Below are 19,669 nucleotides of genomic sequence, written 5' to 3'. Positions count from 1 at the left end.
AACTGAAGAACAAAGAGGCTTAGAAAATTAAGGTACTGCTGATACTTTTTAGTCACAATAATGGCAATTTGTCATAGAATGTTTTTTCTCAGTTTCTTTATAAAAATACAGTGAGGCCATGGATCGTTTATATATTTTTATGCTCCTTTAGCACTGAAGAGAATCCTGAGCTAGAGTATATTCTCAGTGAGTATTTGTTGATTGATTGAAATAGCTTATATTAAAAAATGTAGTTTTCATTGTCATCCAAAATCAATTCCAATGGAGTTTAAACATTGCTCTATTTTCCAGAAAGTTCCCTAGGTTCTCAGAAAGTCTCTCTTTTCTCCCCCCGGTTTTTTTCTCCTTTGGTAAGATGAAAATGTGCCTTGATGTGAACACCATTGAATGATGTTCTTGGTTAGACTATAACCTTACATATTTTCTGATACTATTGTTGACATCGATCAAGGTAGGTTTATCAACTAAAATACTCATTATATGAATCAGTATTTATTAAGCATTGATCACTTGCTATGTGCCTGCTACTGTGTTCCTTGTGGGGAAAACAAAGATGATTACATGGAATAGGCCATTGGCTTAATTTTTTTTTTTTTTTTTTTTGTGAGGAAGGTCAGCCCTGAGCTAACATCCATGCTAATCCTCCTCTTTTTGCTGAGGAAGACCGGCTCTGTGCTAACATCTATTGCCAATCCTCCTCCTTTTTTTTCCCCCAAAGCCCCAGTAGATAGTTGTATGTCATAGTTGCACATCCTTCTAGTTGCTGTATGTGGGATGCGACCTCAGCATGGCTGGAGAAGCGGTGCGTTGGTGCGCGCCCGGGATCCGAACCCGGGCCGCCAGTAGCGGAGCGTGCACACTTAACCGCTAAGCCACGGGGCCGGCCCCATTGGCTTAATTTGAGTAGTACCAGAACGAAGGTTCTCTCAGCTACAAAAACCTTCCTTACAATTGTGTTTATCCCTTTGGTTAATGAACTACTCTTTTAAATGCAGATATTTCTCCAGGGTTAATACATTAGATTGCTATTAGTCACTCACATTTTATTATAAATTAGTTTGAAGCCCCCATGGATTAGCTGCCTTGAGGGAATAACAGTTTTGATAGATGGAGGAGGGAAGGGGGAGATGACTTTGGAGCACAGTGTATTGACAAGGAAAGGCTGATTTGGGTATGATCGGAGAGCAAGTGGTATAAACACCCAGGGACTGGTAGGTGTTAGGAGGAACAGATACAGGAAAGAGAAGAGGGGGGATGGTGGAAACCAAGATGGCAAATACTAAAGGCAACCTTTTTCTTTGATCTTTTCTAGAATAAGCTTTCATAATGTTTCTTGTGTCTGTTTTCTGAGGTGTGCAAATAGTGACCCAAAAGAATCCTCAGACTTTTTTGGGACTGTGAATAGCCTGGGTTCCCCTGGCTCTTTCCTAGAGTCTGACTTTGCTCAGGAAATCTTCTATCGTGCTCCAAGAATCTCGTGCACACATCTGTCTCCCCATTGATCACAGAGTTGCTTCAACGGCCTTTCTCTCTCGCCACTTTGTGTGGCACCGTGAAATTGGACCTATGACTAAAGAGAGTGACATTATTTCACAGGGGAGTTCAGGTATTTGGTTAAAGATGTCATCTGGCCTGGGCACCCCTGAAAGACCCTCCAAACAGGCATAGAACAGTTATTTCAAATTCTTGGAAGAAGTCATTTTTCTACTTTCTCTGTGTAGCCTGTAGTCAACATTTATTCATCATGTACTCTGGATCAAGGCATAAAAAAGTGCCTTATGTGCAATGTTGTCCTGATCTTTGCAGACAGCCCTATGAAGTAGGTGCTATTTTTTTTCTCTAACTACATCTGATGAAAAATAGAAGGTGTTAGGATTACATTCAGCTATAGCTAATGGAAAACATGACATGTAGTGCCTCAAACAAATAAGGGGTTTATTTTCCTCATGTCATGGAGGGTAAAGGGAGGCAGTTTAGGCTTGATATGTTAGGCTCCAGATTCCATCAACTCTTCATTCCAGCATCTGTAGCGTGTAGATTTCTTCCTCATGTTTGTTGCCTTGTGGTTACAAGATGTCTGCTCTACCTCTGGCATTGCATCAGCATTACAGGAAGGAAGAATAGGAAAGGCTAAAGCAGTGGTTCTCATTTGGGGGCAATTCTATTCCTAGAGGATGTTTGGCAATATCTGGAGACATTTTTGGTTGTCACAACTTGGGGAGGGGGTGTTGCTACTGGCATCTAGTGTGTAGAAGCCAAAGATCCTGATAAATATCCTGTAGTCTACAGGACAGCTCCCACAACAAGAATTATCTGGCCCCAAATGTCAACAGTGTTAAGGTTAAGAAACCCTGGACTAAAGGCAGAAAGCACATGCTAGCTGAGTCTGCCCTCTTTTAAAATGGATTCCTAGAAGTGAAACAAGGACATTGTTATATGTGGTTGGCTGGGATCTCATCCCATAGCCAGCTGTAGCTGCAAAGGAAGCTGGGCAATGCAGCTATTTTTCGTTGGGATCCTTGTCACCCTGAGCAGAATTGGGGTCAGATAGTGAGGGAAGGAAAGGAGAATAGATATTGGGTAGACAATAGGCAGTATTTGCTTCAGAAAAGTTAAGTACTTTGCCTAAGGTCACAGAGGTAGTGACGATCAGCAGTGGCTTGAGCCTCCTCCATTGAAGAAGGAGGTCCAGCTGTCATGTGCAGCCCCTTTCTAGAGGTTTGTGTGAACAAGAGATGGAGATACATGCACTGGTTACAGAAAACTCGGGTTTTTGATCAGCCACAAGCAGCCTAGGAAATATTTCTTGCAAGGCATAATATGCAGTCTCTGATCTATTTATACAACTGTTCTCTCAGTGTTTGCAGTAGGACTTGTTTTTCCTTCTTGTCCAGGTGACCCGTGGGGTAATTGATTTCAGGCCTGCCTCACTAATATTTTGCCCTTCAATAAACCATCAAACTGTTGGTGCTTCATTTCTCCCATTCTGAAAAAGTTAAAAAGTGATGTGATCACTATTTGGCTTACAGGGTTTATCAGTTAGAGTTCATTCGAGAAAACAAAAGCCCTTCTAAGTGTGTCAAGCAGGAGGATGTTTAATACGGGGAATTGGAGGCTTAGGCAACCATTGGGAGGGATGGGGAGTGCAGGGCAGAGTATGCCAGTGATCTCTGCTGCCCGCACACAGAATGAGTCTTCTCAGGAGAATGCCTGGAAGCTGCTGGCAAAGCTCTATATCTGCTGTTTGCAGATGTCCCTGTGCCTGCACATAGCTACCAATGGTGAATGAATAAATGATGTCTCCTTCTCTTCTAACTTTCAAATCTCTATGAGTGCTTCTCGTTAGCAGAGTCTAACTTGGAGCCATGCCCCATGGGATTTTGGGAGATGTAGTTCTGAAGCTTCTCAGGGGAGAATGTAGAATAGAGTGGGGTAGAATGATGTGGAATTGACAGCACACTCTCTGGCAGGAGGAGCATTTAAGTTTGAATAGAAGCATACATACACAGCACATTTTGGGAAGAAGAGCACTCTATTCAGATGTTGGCAATGTTACTACTAGTATTATTACCTTATTCTATCTATGTGTCCTTGGGAGATGAATAGGGATTCTTAGTGTATCTGTTCTGGCTCTTTTCAAGTCATGGTGTTGCTAAATAAATAATAAGAAAGGATTCAGTGACCTGCATATACAGTGCAGGAGGTAATATATTCTGTGAAGCTCCATAGTGCAGTGGGGGTCCCAGAGCGTGAGGTTTGAAAAACAATGCATAATTCACCAGCATGCTCCAGAAAGATTAGTGTTCAGAAAACAATTGTGGATGACTCAGCTTGTATATTTATTTTTTGGAAACTATCTGGAGCTCTTTATTTGCTATAGTTATGCATGTGATTTGTGGTGAGCTGATAAAATACAGTAAGGAATTAAATACAATGAGGGAAATAGAACAACCTTGGAACAAGGTAACTGTAGACATATGACGTATTGTTTGGTGGTGGGAGAGGGTTGTAACCTCTGGTTGGTTATCTACTATCTGGGTCACATCAGGCTTTCAGTGTAATTCACGGGATTTTGAAGGCAGAATTTGATCTGTGCTATATTTGAGTCTCTGGAAGAGCAAAACCCATTATGATGGTGTCCTATGGCACTTGTAAATTCCTCTCTGAGTCTGGGGTTTCAGGTATCTGCTGATATTTAATATCTGAATTATCTCAAGGAAGATAAGGAAAACGTACTATCTTATTCTGTTTATTTCTTGAGTGAGGAAAATTGAAAGGATCTAAAGGAAAAAACTCGTTACCAAGAGCCATGTGCAAAGGTCACTGGTTTTGCTTTACTGGAATAAAACCAATGCATTTGGGGTTGCCTGGTGTCTTACTTTGGGTCTTCTAGAGGCAAAGCTGGAGATAAGGATTCGTGTGCAAGTGATTTATGATTTATTCAACAAGTGCTCCCAAGAGAAACCAGCAGGGGAGTGGGGGATGCCACATAGGGGAGGGTGAGAGACGGGCAAGGGTACGGTTTCAGGGGAAGTCTCGGACAGCCTGATCCTGTGGGAACTCGGGCGTGCAAATTATCCCTCACACTGTGTCCTGAATTGAGGCAAAGGAGCTGGGCTTTCATTCTGCTGCTACAGTCAGTCACTGGTTGAGGGCTGCTGGGTGGGAGTGGCGTGGGGATAGGGGCCGAATGCAGATAAACCCCCAGGAAGTAACTTTTTTCAGTGCAGGCAAGGTGCTCTAGTGCCCTAGGAGGCCTTCAAAGAGTCTCAGGTGCTGGCTATTAGAAAAGAAAAAGAACATCGATGCTGGGGAGGCATGTACAGAAGTGATCAAAGGGATCCGAGGGGGTTGGGGCAGACCCCCGACAACGTACTTACTCTTTAAATAAACTACTCTTTTTATTTTTGTGAAATCCGCAATCTGGGGAGAGAGGAGAAACAAATTTTCTTGTGGAACTGTAAAGTTTCTCTAGAGCAAGGGTTGGCAAAGTTTTTCTATAAAGGGCCAGGTACTAAATATTTGAGGCTTTGTGGATCACAGAGTTTCTGTAACAACTATCAACTTAGCCATTGTAGTGCAAAAGCAGCCATAGATTACACGTAAATTGTGGGCATGGCTGTGTTCCAATAAAACTTTATAAAAACTGATGAGGAGGGAGACACTAGATTGGCTCAGGGGCCAAACAGTTTGCCAGCCCCTGCTGTGGAGGCTCCTTATATGTGCCTAGGGTGATTTTTTTCTTTATCCATTCCCTATATGCTGCAAAACACAGGGAATAATTAGTATGTCTCTTAAAGGATGGTTATGATGCATCTTAAATTAGTCTGGACACCCTACCTCCAATCTTTCTGGCGTCTTGGCCATCATTCACAATGTTGCACGGATAATCTCGCTGAAGGGTGACTCATCTCATTTTACTCGTGCTAAAAATATTTAGTTTCCTCTTATCTATAAAATAAAATAATAGACTCTTTAGCATGGCATTCAGGAATCCCTGTAATCTGGCCTAAGCTGGTTTTCCTGTATTGTTTTCTGCTCTTGTGCTTCCTAGTCCAGCTACAGCAGGCTGCTCACCATCTCTCCAAAATGCTCTTTGTTTCCGCCTCCCTGTCTTTGTCCCTGCTGCTTACTTTCCTGGAATGTCCTTCCTCTCAACTCTTCATTTTGAAATCCCAACCCTTCTCTAAGACTCAGTTTGGTCACGTTCCCCATTAAGCATTTTCCTCATGAAGAAATAGTCTCTGCTCTGGACTTTGATAATATTGTCTATTTCTATTAAAACCTTTATTTTATTTATCTTGTACTACGTACTTATTTGCTACATTCACTATATTTTTAGTATATTGAGGGCAGGGACTAACTTAAATTTTTTTTTTTGCCCTTCACAGTGGGTTGCAGGTAGCAGATATTCATTAAAGAGAGTTTTCAGATGAAGGTTGCATTCCTACGTCCTGTGATTATTAATGATTTAAGTGCTGAAACTCTGACATCATTTTTCTTTTTCCTTTTTATAGGCAAGAGCTGTTTTGGCAAAAGTTGGCTATCCTGAGTTTATAATGAATGATACTCATGTTAATGAAGACCTCAAGGCAGTAAGTGCTAAATTTACTGTATTTTTTTACTGGCAAGTTTTACTGGCCTCGTGCCTTTCAGCTAATCCAAGTCCAAGCAATTAAACCTGGTGGTGCCAGAAAGCACCAACTTTTGATTCATTCCTTGGCTAGATATGAGCCTCAATATGCCAGCCATATCATGACATTTAGAAGATTCAAAATAAGGGAGGTGTCAGAAAGAATGCATAGCTGAGTGGGTCCAAAGCAAATGGACTTGGATTCGGTCTAATTTGATCATAAAGGAAAGAATTAAGCAAATTGAGTATTTTACAACTAGTAGGCATGTTCTAATGGTGAACGCATGATGTTTGTTGTTAAACAGTCTTTATGTGCTTCATTCATATTAAATGACTAGTAATAAATCTGCCTGCTGGGAGTTAACTTCACTAAACTTTATGAATGTTTTGGAAAATTAAGTGCATATACGTATGACTCTATAATTTATTGTGAGTTGGCCTATATATTTGCAGTAAGTTACTGATGGAGGAACAGTTATAATTCTCTGTTATTCCAATATTTTGGGACATGTATTTTATAGTAGATATATTAATTACTGGCCTTTATAATCACAACCACTGTTATTTCCTTTCCTACAAATGGTTCTGATAAAGAACTTTTCTTCCTCACAGAAACCCCTGTTTTTACCATTCACTAGATTTTCTTGAAAAAGTAGTTTTTTGGAATTCCTTAAATAACAATGGTTCTGAGGTATAGCTCTTTCCTAAAATTATAGTTTGACAAGTTACATTTATGAAAGCAATCCTAGCTTTGTAGAGGAAAATCAAAATTTTACAAGATTATTCAAAAGCGAGAGAAAGCTTTAGTTAGAAAGTTTCTCCATTAGACTCCAAGATACGGCCTTCCAAAGTATTGATCCAGTTGCTACGGAGGAACATAATTATGCTTCACCATATCCCAAAGCTCAGACAGCTTATCTTGCTATACATTGTTTTGATGCTGAAAAATCTCACTATTATTATGATAATTAAAAATACTGACGTACTTGACACATTCATGTACGTTATCTTTTAAGGGCCACAGCGATCCTGTGAAATAGATAGTATTTATCCCCATTTTGCAGAAAAGGACATAGAGACTCAAAGAAGTTAAGTGATTTCCTCAGTGCCATGCAGAGTGTCAGAGCCAGGACTGAAATCTGGGCCCAGGAAGCTCTGCCTGTAGTCAGAGAAAGGGTTCTGCAGGGTCCTTGTCAGACAGCTGCACTGGAGGAACAGAGGAGGGGGTTTGAAGAATTGCTGGGAGCCGCTTTCCCAGAGCTGGTTGGGAAGGGAGAAGAGAAGAGGGACGGTCATATTGTCAAGTGGTTAACAGCACAGGCTCTGGAGTGATTCTGCATCTTCCACTTACTAGTTGTTTGATCTTGTGCAGGTTACTTAACTCCAGTTAGCTTCCCTTTGGTTATCCGGGTACTGGAGATAATAATAACCAAGTCTTAGTATTGTTGGGAAGATTAAATTAGGTTATATAAAGGTAAAAGCACCTAGCATAATGTCTGGTGCATAAGTAAGCTCCCTATAAATGGTAGCTATTACTTTATGGATCAGTGTGAGAACTGTTACTGCTAAGAAGAGCCTCACCACGGCACAAAGTACCTTAGCAGGAGAACCTGGATAATTACATGTGATTGGCAAATATTCCAAGTCAAGGATACAGACGAGAAGGTTGGAGAGGCAGTTTGGTGTAGTGGGTATGAACATGGACCCTGGAGTCAAAGCGCCTGGAGCTAAATCGCCAGTCTGCCATTTACTAGCAGTGTCACGTAGGGTAGGTTATGTAACCTCTCTGTACCTCAGTTTCCTCATATCAAAATGGAGATAATAATAATCCCTCCCTTATAGGGCTGCTGTGAGGATCAGATAATTTAACATATTTAAAGTATTTAGAACTGGCCCTGGCACACAATAAGCACAATCTAAGTGTTAGTTATGACATCTTCAATTTGCACTTATGACAGTAGATTATTTTGGTTTGGAAAAGTCATTATGAATTAACTCAAGCAGTATCCAGGTGCCTCAAATTGATTTAAAAGGCTATACAGAGGGAACAGTCTCAAGCTTTAATCAAATAAGATAGCATTCAGAGCTCACTCACAATATTTAGTTGATCAAGTTTTGTTGGCAGTCTGCCGTGGTCTAAAGTGAGTGCCCAAAATTTAAGGATTCACTGAATGCAGTAATCTTTTGTGAAAAGAAATCAGATGCCAAACAGGATGCAGTGTTGGGTATGTTTCCTTGTTTCTCCAGGGTCTGAACTGAAGCCGTTAGACACCAAGATCTTTAAGCATTTTTGTGAAGAAATGGCTTTCATCTGACTCATTGCCAAAGCAGACACAATTACACCCAAGAGTTTCTAACAGTTTAAAAAACAGACAGTGAAAAAAATCCAAATACATGAAATAAAAATACATTTGTGTTCAGAAACTGATAGGAAAAACGAATAAAACCGAACCTGAAAATAGGTAAAGGATGCTTGATGTGATAGATAGTAAGAGTGACACTGAGGTTAAGAGCAAAAGGACTAAAGTATTGCTGGTACACAATGAGACTGTGTTTTCAGTTTTGAGAAACATGTAGATAAAGACTACTGTAGGGCCTATGAGAAATTTCTGGTAATACAAGCTGTGAGCATGAGAGGCTGTTCCAAATGAAAAACAGCTTACTTCATTTGATGCAAGTGAAGGTATGATTCATCAGGCAAAACGCAAAAGGAACAAGGATAGAGATTAGGTAATGGATCAGATGAAGGTCAAGGAGAAAGGTTGAAAACTGAACCTCATGTGGAGATAAGAACAAATGGAAAAGAACTTATAGGCAAATGTGAAGGATTAGAGAAAAATTGTTTGTTTTTCCCTCTGAGGATGACAAGGTAAACTGAGATACCCTGCCAAGTATTTCTGAACAACAATCTTTCTGTAGTTTTTGACAAGAGCAAGAAGAAAAGAAATGCCCTTTATGTGAACTCCCAGTACTGTGCAGGAAAGCCTACTGGTTAGCCTAAAAAGGTAGGCATGAGTCCATTTTCAAATTAGCATTCTAAAGTGTTTCTTCATTGATCCTTGATGGAAATAGACTCAAGAGTGAGTTGAATAAATACCCAGAAGTGGAATAGCTGGATTATATGGTAGTTCTATTTTTAATTTTTTTGAGGAAGATAAACACATAGATACAGAGAGCAGATTGGTGGTTACCAGGGGGAAGGCGGAGGGGGAGGGCAAAAGGGGCACGTGTATGGTGATGGATGTCAACTAGAGTTCTGGTGATGAACATGATGTAGTCTGTACAGCAGTTGCAATATAATGACATATACCTGGAATTTATATAATGTTAAAAACCAATGTTACCTCAATAAAAAAAAAAAAGAGTGAGTTGATACCATTTTTGGAAAGATTTCTGTATCAGCTGGGAAAGCCAAAACCACACCAGGTATTTCTTTTTCTTTCTTTCTTTTTTTTTTTTTTTCCTGAGGGAGATTAGCCCTGAGCTAACATCTGTACCAATCTTCCTCTACTTTATATGTGGGTTGCCGCCACAGCATGGCCGATGAGTGGTGTAGTTCTGCGCCCGGGTTCTGAACCTGCGAACCTGGGCCACCCAAGCAGAGCATGCCGAACTTTTAACCACTACTCTATGGGGCTGGCCCCCACACTAGATATTTCAAAGAGAGGATATTAATACAGGAAATAGGTTGGAAGGCAAAAATTGAGAAGGTGGGGTAAACCAGAGATTAATAACTTCAGGAAGCAGCTACCACTCCTGTGTCTAGGGGCACAAAGGGGAGGAGGTGACGGTATCATCACTTAGATGATAGGAGAGCAGAGGAGGAACCAGCACTCCAGAGCCGGAGCTGTGGAGGAGGGACTGAAGATTCTTCCAGAGTCATTGTCAGAAGAAGAAAGAGTAGAGAGAGAGAATGAAAGAGAACAAACACAGCATCCTTTCCCCTCCTGCTACCTGCTGATTTCCCCCAGTGCCTCCTATTGGCAGGAAACCAACTGGCAACAGAGCCTGGGAAACGTAGTTTTCAGATTCCCAGCCCCAGCCGTACAGAACAGAGTTAAAGGGTAGACATATAGCTGAGAGACAATAGATAAATAATTGGTACCATTAGGCACTTCACTCATTCTTGTGAAAGCCAATGGAGAATTGCAGTAGGGGCTAAAGTCAGAATCACAGCTGGCCTCCATTTACTTAGGAGAATTTCAGAGAAGATCAATGTTTCTGTGAATGATATACACACACATACATAAACATATAAATATGCACGTAGAGATACATAGGTGTGTGAGCCCACATAATATTCTCTGGGGTGGGTCTTGGTCTGCTCTAGCCAGTGGAACACTTGTCTGTATGTTTTGTGCGTGTATAAACGACAGAAGGTGCTACTGCCACTACGCAAGAGTATGGTGATATTTAGGTGGAATGCTCCAGAAAAACACGTTGTTAAAATATTGAAACTATTCTGTACTCTTTGTTAAAAAAATAGTACATTGTCCCCAGCTCTCTCAAGTGATCTGGCCACCATGGCCCTGGAGAGCCAAGAGTGGTCAGCTAGCCCTCTGTAACTCCCCCACACTGGCCTCTATCTTGAGTGTTCCACTGGCCAGAGCAGACCAGGACCTCTCCTTACTGCTGGTAGTGGCAACAGGGATTCCGGTTTCCGGCTGCTGTGCTAGCTGGCACTCCCTCAGAGTCACCCTTATGTGGCTGCTTGTGGGAACTGCATCTTCCACAGTGTACCATATATGTAGGTTCTTAAACATTTTGAACACCACCCCTGTATGTGCATATGTATATATGTATACACACGTACTACTTATGGGCAAAGCTATCTAAACACAGCAATCTTGCATATTAGCTATTTAAATAAGGGAAAACATAAATATAAAATCTGGATTCCATTAAGTATTTAGAAAATTTTTTGGGTGCCTAACAAAATCTTTCTTTTAGGTATTTGGATATAACTCTGAGTATCTTGAAATGGATTTAACTTAAACAAAAAGTGTTCTAGAATCTATACTTCCTATTGGCTTATGAAGTGTCTTATCACCATGTACTTACTGATCCTATAGAGAAGCTGAACACATTTCCTTGTTCTGCCCTTATTACTTGTTCTTCGCCTTTGGGGGGGTAGTAGCTTTATTCTTCCATTTAGTCTGTGGCATTTGGTGCTTGGCATCCAGAGTAGGATTTCCAAGAAGAGAAATTCTAATTCCCCTAAATTTTATGATCTGGACAGCTATTCCTAGGAAATGACAGGAGAGGCCCAGTTACTTCTCAAAAGGTCACTCAATTGAAAAGTCAGGAGATGGAATTGATTGAAAGTCATTATTAACTTGACCTCGATTTTCACCAGTAACTGAAAGGACAAGAGGCTTTCAATCCAATTATTGTCCCTTGCAGAGTTTAACCATTTTTTTTTTGGAAGATTACAAGTGGTTTTAAAATATTCATGCACATTCATTCTTGTTGCTATCTCTACAACAAGTGGAACTTTCCCAGTGGTTGCTGGGCTTCCTAGTTTTTTCTCACTTGAGGGCCTAATAATTTTGATAATATTTGAAATTTGAAATTATCAACGTATTAGCACGTGATGGAAAAATTGGGAAACAGAGAAAAGGAACAGAAAAGCACCCATAATATTGGTTCTCGAAAATAATAATACATGCTTCAGTTTTAGTGTGTTATTTTGTCTTTCTATTTTTGTATAGCTGTAATTGACGCTTATATATAATTTTGTACACTGACCTTGAAAGTTAATGTAATGTTTTCTCCTTGTCTTCCATAGCCTTCATTACCATTATTTTAACAGCTGTATGACATTAAGTAAAGTGTACCATGATTTATTTCATCACTGCTGCTTCTTCTACCCATAATTCTTACCTTCTCCTCCTCCTTCCCTGTACTCTTTCTGTTGAATCACCGGTTTTCTTATTAGGACCAATGAAGATAACAATGAAGTAGGAGCCTGGTGAAGTAGGACTGTATGGCTTTGCCGAGTTCCGTAATCTCTCTAGCTCTGTTTCCCATCTATCGTATGGGAATGACAATGGCTGGACCCTCCCTACCTCAGAACACTTAGCCTGTCTCACAGGAAAAAGTAAAATTTGTTTCCTGTTACCTGTGATTTCCATCAAATAAATGGAATAGATCAATTAAACTGGGCTAAGAAATAGCAAATAGTCTCAGTTTAATAATTAAAACAATTTTAAAATTGTCCTTCTAAGCATAGATAAACTGTTGGCAAATTGTAATTACTTTCCTCTGAGTTTTGCTCCCCATGATTGTTTTCATAGCTGTGGTAGGAACTTATTTAAAGTATTTTTAGACTTGGGACTCTTCTTTAGGAAATTTTTAGATGGTTTTCCATGTAATGTCTGTAGAACAACCTGAATGTAAAGTTTTTTTTTTTTTTCAAATGGAACAGGAAAGTATCACGATTAGCAAACTCTTCTAAAAATAACAACTGACCCCAGTGATATTACCAAAAATAATAGTTGATATTTTTGAAGGAAATTCCTTTGGGAGAATTTCCCGGAAAGTATTTTTAACCCGAGAACATATCTGAATTTTCTTCAGTTATAATCATATTCTGAAAGTTCTGGCAGAGCTGTCTTGGGGACAAAAGCTAAAAAAGGCTAAGGATTGAACAGTGGACACATCTTTTAAATATATGATTCAGGAGTGCATTAGGATGGCTAGTTAAGGTTGCTTCCTAAAACAAGGAGCTTACTTTGTTTCTTCTGAGGCTGAGTATAAACGTCTATCTTAAAATACAATCGATTGTAAGATTTCTTTTTATTATGAAGCATCTTAAACATTGGAAAAGTATATAAAATCATATTTTGAACACCTCTAGCTTTAACAAATATTAAACATATTGCCATATTAGCTTTATACATGCACACACACATTTTAAATGAATAAAACAGATACATTGGAAATTGTTTGTGGAATCTCTTGTAAACCTAATGTCCTTCCTCCCTGCTACCTCTTTCCCTAGATATAAATACTGTCTTGAATTCAGTGTTTATCATTCCCATACACTTCTTTATGCTTTTGCTACATAGGTATGTATCCATAAACAACATATAGTATTGTTTTACATGGTTTAAAACTTTAAATTCTCTTGTACATACAACTTGCCTTACTCACTCAGCATTGCTTTTGAGGTTATTTCATGTTCACGCATACAGATCATTTGTTTAAAGTGCTGTATTGTTTTCCATTATGTGACTGTACCATGATTTATTAGCCACACCCCTAAGAGGATTGAGGGAGGGACAGTTTAAAGTCATATCTTTGTAACTTGTTGGACAAGTAGAACACCAAGGATGCTAGGAATTGGTACTTTTATTCTTGCCTTTCTCCTTGTGCCTTTAATTATTTTACTCTTTTCTTTATATTTTGGCCCGGCCCCCTGGAAAGATTATGATTAATCAATAACAAAAGTTACTCCACAGACATAATGAGTACCCACTATATATGTTAGGGAAGAGATAAACCTGAGTCAGACATTGGCCGACAAATAGTCCACTGTCAAGTCTATAACTGTCAAGTTGTATGTATATTCATATCTGTAATGTAATGCCTGTGGGTTTCATATACATTTATTTGCTATATTTTAATGTTTTCTTTTAAAAGAGTATCATGGTTTAAATTTATAAAAATATTACAGCTAATAAGAATTTGATTACTCTTGCTTATTTGCTTATTCAAATGTGTATTTTTCTTATTTTATTTGCCACAATAATATGTTAAAACCAAAGCATTAGAGATCGCTAAAAGCCATTGCTTTTACTATTACACAGATATTATTTAGAACATTTAGGTTAAGTACTGCTAGTTTTGTAAATAGAGTACCTATAGAATTGAAACTGTCTGCCATTCTCCTTCCGAAAAAAGAAAGGAACTCAAGAATCAATTATGTCTGTTTCCCTATTTTAATAGGCAACACTGTTGTGAGCCATCAACTTCCTGTTTTTCCATGTAAGCTGTAATCTATGATTTGCCTCTATAATTTTATTAATTTTTAGTGATCAGAGCAGTTTTTGAGTGTTAATAGATAAATTCTATTAATAATTATTCTAGTGACTCTATTGTGCTTAGGGTGGAAAATAAGTCTCTGAATCACCTTCATTTTTTTCCTTCATGAACAAATGCTGATTACAGTAAATTGGATTTTAACATTTGACTAAATCATCATCTATAAGCTAAATGACGTGTCAGCTGACTAAACTGAATGTTATCAGAAGAACCTATGTGACAAATAAATAAAGTACACATTTTAGAAAAGATGAAGGACTCATGTGGGCCAAGAAATTTCAAACCTAAGATAATATGTTCTGTAAAGTTTAAAGTAGATTTTTCAATTATAAAGGAAATGAAATGCATTGTAAATTACTGCAGCTTCTCTTGTTTTTCACTGTGGTCCAGAAATGACCATATTGATTTTTGAGCTTTTTATTGTAAAAGAAAATCACTGAGATTAAATTTCATGGCTTTGTGAATACTGGGTTAACCGGTGACGGCTGAGAGATTCTGTGAGGAGTGCAGCTTCTCCGTTGGTCTCTCATTTGTGCACTGAAGTTTTTTTTCAGAGCCATCTCTTATCTGCACTTAGAACAATGATGGTTGTGGTTTGTTTTATTCAGATCAAGTTTTCAGAATCTGACTACTTTGGCAATGTCCTGCAAACTCGCAAGTATTTAGCACAGTCTGATTTCTTCTGGCTGAGAAAAGCTGTTCCAAAAACAGAGTGAGTAACAACAAAAAAAAAGTGAAATAGATAAATATGTTGGTGGGAAGCGGAGTCTCTTTAGATCAAACTTTGTAATTCCCCTCAAGTCAGAGTAGCTGGCTTACCAGTTATCTTGGTTTGGCAACATCTGTGTTATGTTTTGGCAACTCTTATTTCTGATTTTGTATGAGTCAGTTCTTCAACTGAATTACAGTTACCCCCCCGCAGCATCAAAACATAGCAAAAGACGGCCTATTAGGATGCAGACGTTCAAATCATTTCTAGATCTAGTTATGAATATATTTATAGAAAACAAATTTCTCTAGAATTTCACACTCAGAAACTTTTGAAGATTTTAAAAAAGAACAAATATTTTAAAAATAAAGTATGATTACAAATGTAGAAGTAATTGTATAATTATGAAGTAACTAGGAGGTGTTTGTTGAGGTAATAAGTGTCAAGGAACTGATAGCTCTATTATTTGCCTCCAATAGCAGTTATGATTTATTCCTCTTCTTCCCAGCTGCCTGTAGAAACTTTCCCTACAGGTAGGAAAGTTTCCCTAGGAATTTTTGGGGCCAGGGCCAGCCGTGATTTCCTTCCCTAGCAAAATATATATGATGATGATGATAGCAGCTAACAATTATTATGTGTTTACAGTGTGCCAGGAAGTGCTTTACATATTTTAATTTGTTTTATCCTCTCGTCAATTCTATAAGGTCTAGGTACTAGTTATTTATTTTATTCTATTTTTTTGTGAGGAAGATCAGCCCTGAGCTAACATCCATGCTAATCCTCCTCTTTTTGCTGAGGAAGACCGGCTCTGAGCTAACATCTATTGCCAATCCTCCTCCTTTTTTTCTTCCCCCCCAAAGCCCCAGTAGATAGTTGTATGTCATAGTTGCACATCCTTCTAGTTGCTGTATGTGGGACGTGGCCTCAGCATGGCCGGACAAGTGGTGCGTTGGTGTGCGCCCGGGATTCGAACTCAGGCTGCCAGTAGTGGAGTGCACGCACTTAATTGCTAAGCCACGGGGCTGGCCCCTCTAGGTACTATTTATTATCCCTGTTTTACAAATGAATAAGAGGCTTACAATTGAGAACTTCTTCAGCTCAGGTTTAGATTGCTTTTTCTGCCTGCTGGCACTTTTGACTCTGTTCTGCTATAGTCCACTTCTCCAGTGTTTTCTTCTCTCTGTTCTCCAGATTGGATAATTTCTATTGGTCTAACTTCAAATTCTCTGATTGTTTTTTCTGCATTCTCAAATTTGCTGTTGACCCATCTAACACATTTTTCATTTTTATTATTATACTTTTCAGCTCTAGAATTTCCATTTGGTTGTTTTTCATACTTTCTATTTCTCTGTTGTGATTCTTTGTTGAGTCATTGTCATCATATTTTCCATTAATTCTTTGAATATAGTTCATTTTAATTCTTTGGACTACAGTCATGCACCGTATAATGACGTTTTGGTTAACAATGGACTGCATATACAATGATAGTCCTATAAGATTTGTACTGTATAGCCTAGGTGTGTAGTAGGCTATACCATCTAGGTTTGTGTAAGTACTCTATGATGTTCATACAATGACAACATCGCCTAACAGTGCATTCTCAGAATGTATCCTTGTCGTTAAGTGATGGGTGACTGTAATTTATAATTGCTACTTTCAAGTCTTTGCTAAATCCAACATCTGGGCTCACTTAGAGTCAATTTTTATTGATTGCTTTTTTTTTTCTGTTACACGTTTCTCTTTCTGTGCATAGCATAATTTTTTGTTGTTGAAAATGACATTTTAGATAATATATTGTAGCAACTGTGGATTCTGGTTTATTTTTCTGAGGCTTTTTTAAAAGTAACTTTCCTGGACTTACACTGCAGAATCTGTCTCCCCTACAGAGTGTGGTCATGGATGTCTCTGCTCATGTTTTTAATTCTTATTTTTATCTTTTAGCCTCACTTCCTAGTGGGTGTCCCTGTGTCTGCATAGCTTAGTGCTCAGCTGGGGATCAGGGCAGAGCTTGTGCTTAAACACCTTGAACCTGTAGGGCTTCTGCCCTCTGCCAATTGATCTGTGGGAGATTGGGAGTGCATTCTAAGTCACAACTAGTTCTCAGTTGGCCTTGGTGTTTACTTTCCACCGGGCTCTCTCAGGTGTCCCCTGCACATGTGCCTAATTTCCCAGTTAACCAAGGATGTGTGGAGAGCTTATCTCACCCTTCTATGACTCTTTCAGTTCCAGGTTCTCCCTTTTAAATTTCTGGCTAGTCCATCACTCTCCCCAGTGGGACCCATAACTTCAGGCTAGCAAAGCTGTGGGTTTTCCTCATTTGTTTTCTACCAAGTTCGCCACTTTTAGCTGATGAAGCTGCAGGTTTTCACCCCCACCCCCAATTGAGTCCACCCCTGGTGGCAGCAAAGCTATGGATTTTCCAGCCAGCCTTATCCTGATAAAACTAAGTTCTCACTGACCAAGCTGGGAGGGATGGGAGCAGTCCCAGGCAAGAAGGCCACAGACTCCTCTTCTACTTACTCCCAAGCTCTAGCAGTTTTTCAAAATTAAATGTTTTCCAATTTGTTGTTTGCCTTTGATAATTCCTAGAGCTCTAAAATTGTTGTTTGTTGGCACTTATGTCCAGTTTTATACTTGATTTTTGTGGAAAGGATTTGTTGACCTTTTCATGTCATAGTGGCTGGAAGCTTGGCTTCCAAGACTCACTTTTTTTTTTGTCATGGCCCACTTTTTAACCTTGGCTGACATTCTGGTCTCCAGATCTTTGGCTGGCTCTTTTTATGCTCTCTGGGTCTTTTGTTACTCTCCCTTCCAACTCCCTGTTCTGGTTCTGGCCTCTAGGAACTTTAGTCCTCATACCCTCCCTTGGTGTAAGCTGTGGTTACCACCTCTCTCTCTTAGCCGTGACTCCCATTTAGCCATCCCTGCTCTCTGCCCTTCAAACCTTTCTACAATATACACCCATAAAGTTAGTTAAAAGTGTTTGACTTTAAGGAGTAGGCCTAAGCTGAACTACTAAGGAGTAGGCCTAACGCTGAACCACTCCCCTACGCATTCCTGATTCCAATCGAAAGCACAGATGAAGAAAGCAGAAGGGTTTAGAACTTCTTTGGAAATGACAGATAACTGGTTTAAAGCCATCTGCTCCATTGTCCTTGATTCTCTTCTCTCATTGCAGTATCTCTCAGTCCATCTCTCCTGCTTCATTCTCAGCCTAAGTTATTTGGTAGAAATTTTAGACTTAGTATTCTAAAACTAGCTTCTCAAATTCAACGACTTCAGCAAGTGGTTTCCAATATCCCGGTGAGCATCTACATATAGTATAGTAGTCACAGATCTTTGTAAATCATCCTGCCCTTTCAGATCTACTTCAGATCAGTTCAAACTCTTCTTTTTGCAACTTGAGGAAATTTCAAGAATCTCACCAGTATTTTTGTGAATTTTCAGGGTCTTCTCAGGGACTCCTCCATATTGAAGATGCTACCAAGTTAATTCTTCAATTTCAAAATGTTGTTATTCATTTAGGTGTGTAGCAAGGCATGGGTTGCTAATTGAAAAGCTCCTAAATGTGTCATCTTTAGCATCATCCTAAAATACTGACGCACTGTCAGATTCTAATGGCCTTGAGTATTTCTGATATTTTATTCATGCCTTAGAAAAATGCTGGCTGACTTTGTGAGCTTAGGCAAACTGTGATTTGTGTAGTTTACTTCTCTGTCAATGAAAAAATGTGTGTGGTGATGGGTTGTAATTAGTATTTTGGTGGTGAACATGATGTAATCTATGCAGAAATAGAAGTACAATGATGTACACCTGAAATTTTTACAATGTTATAAACCAATGTTACTGCAATAAACAAAAAATTAAAAAAAAAAAAAAGAAAAATACCTTTCTCACTGTATTGTGGTTACCAGGGGCAATGGAGTAGGGGGTGGGCACAAGGGGTGAAGGGAGACATATATATGGTGATGGACAAACAAAAATGTACAACCCAAAATTTCACAATGTTATAAACTATTAAAACATCAATAAAAAAATACCTTTCTCACAAGGACATTAAATTGGTTAATGTTTCTGGAAAAGTTCTCCAGGAATGAAAATCAGTACAATGCTAGAAATTCTTGTTTCCTCAGACTATATGTCTATTTCAGGGAAAGCAACGTTAAGAAATTTAAGGTCCTCTTTGCACAGTAAGTGATATGATAGTCCATTTTTTAAAAGAAATTTCGGGCTGCTCGTTATCAGGCACTATAGGGAATTTTAGCTTCATGATACCCATTGGCTTTAATTGACATCTTTTAGGTTTGAAAATTCATAAGTTAATCGAGAGGGGATGATTCTGGAGTAGCTCCACGACACTAGTTTACTTTGAACAGCACATCATGATTATATTTCCACAAAGCCCTGAAATAACATTTTGCTTCTTTGTGGGTATAGCAGATAAATACCCTTGATCTTTCATTCTCATAGAATCCATTTTAGCTGCACTAATGTGCATTAAGAAGTTTCTAACGCGATGGGAAATGTCAGCAAGAATGAAATTAATTGGGTGGTCATCCCTGAAGGTACATATTTAGGGGTTGGTTCTCAGAATTGTCACTTCATCAGCTTGCTTAAAAATAGAGGATTTACTTCACTGCTCGGCTTGAATCAAAAGTAATTTCTTTCCCTCAGGATCCCCTTTCTTTGACAGAAATGATTTTAAGCCAGCTTCCCTATTAACTCACTCTCTTTCTACTGTGACTAAACATGTCTGGATTTTCTTTCTCTATCTTTTGAAA

The 19,669-nt window shown here is 39.0% G+C and overlaps 1 protein-coding gene across 3 annotated transcripts in view; it reads left to right on the top strand.

The window, feature by feature from the left end:
- Positions 1–19,669, top strand: part of PHEX (phosphate regulating endopeptidase X-linked) — a 185,864-nt gene that overhangs the window by 116,771 nt on the left and 49,424 nt on the right. For all 3 annotated transcript variants that reach the window (XM_004435197.3, XM_087427444.1, XM_087427445.1), the window contains exons 13-14: positions 6,018–6,095; positions 14,788–14,891. In XM_004435197.3, the coding sequence (XP_004435254.2) occupies positions 6,018–6,095; positions 14,788–14,891 (182 nt within the window). The remainder of the gene's footprint in view (positions 1–6,017; positions 6,096–14,787; positions 14,892–19,669) is intronic.

The sequence above is a fragment of the Ceratotherium simum genome, chromosome X (genome assembly GCF_057802395.1).
Source record: "Ceratotherium simum simum isolate JZ-2026a chromosome X, ASM5780239v1, whole genome shotgun sequence".
Lineage (NCBI taxonomy): Eukaryota > Metazoa > Chordata > Mammalia > Perissodactyla > Rhinocerotidae > Ceratotherium > Ceratotherium simum.
This window is presented reverse-complemented; position numbering and strand designations above follow the sequence as displayed.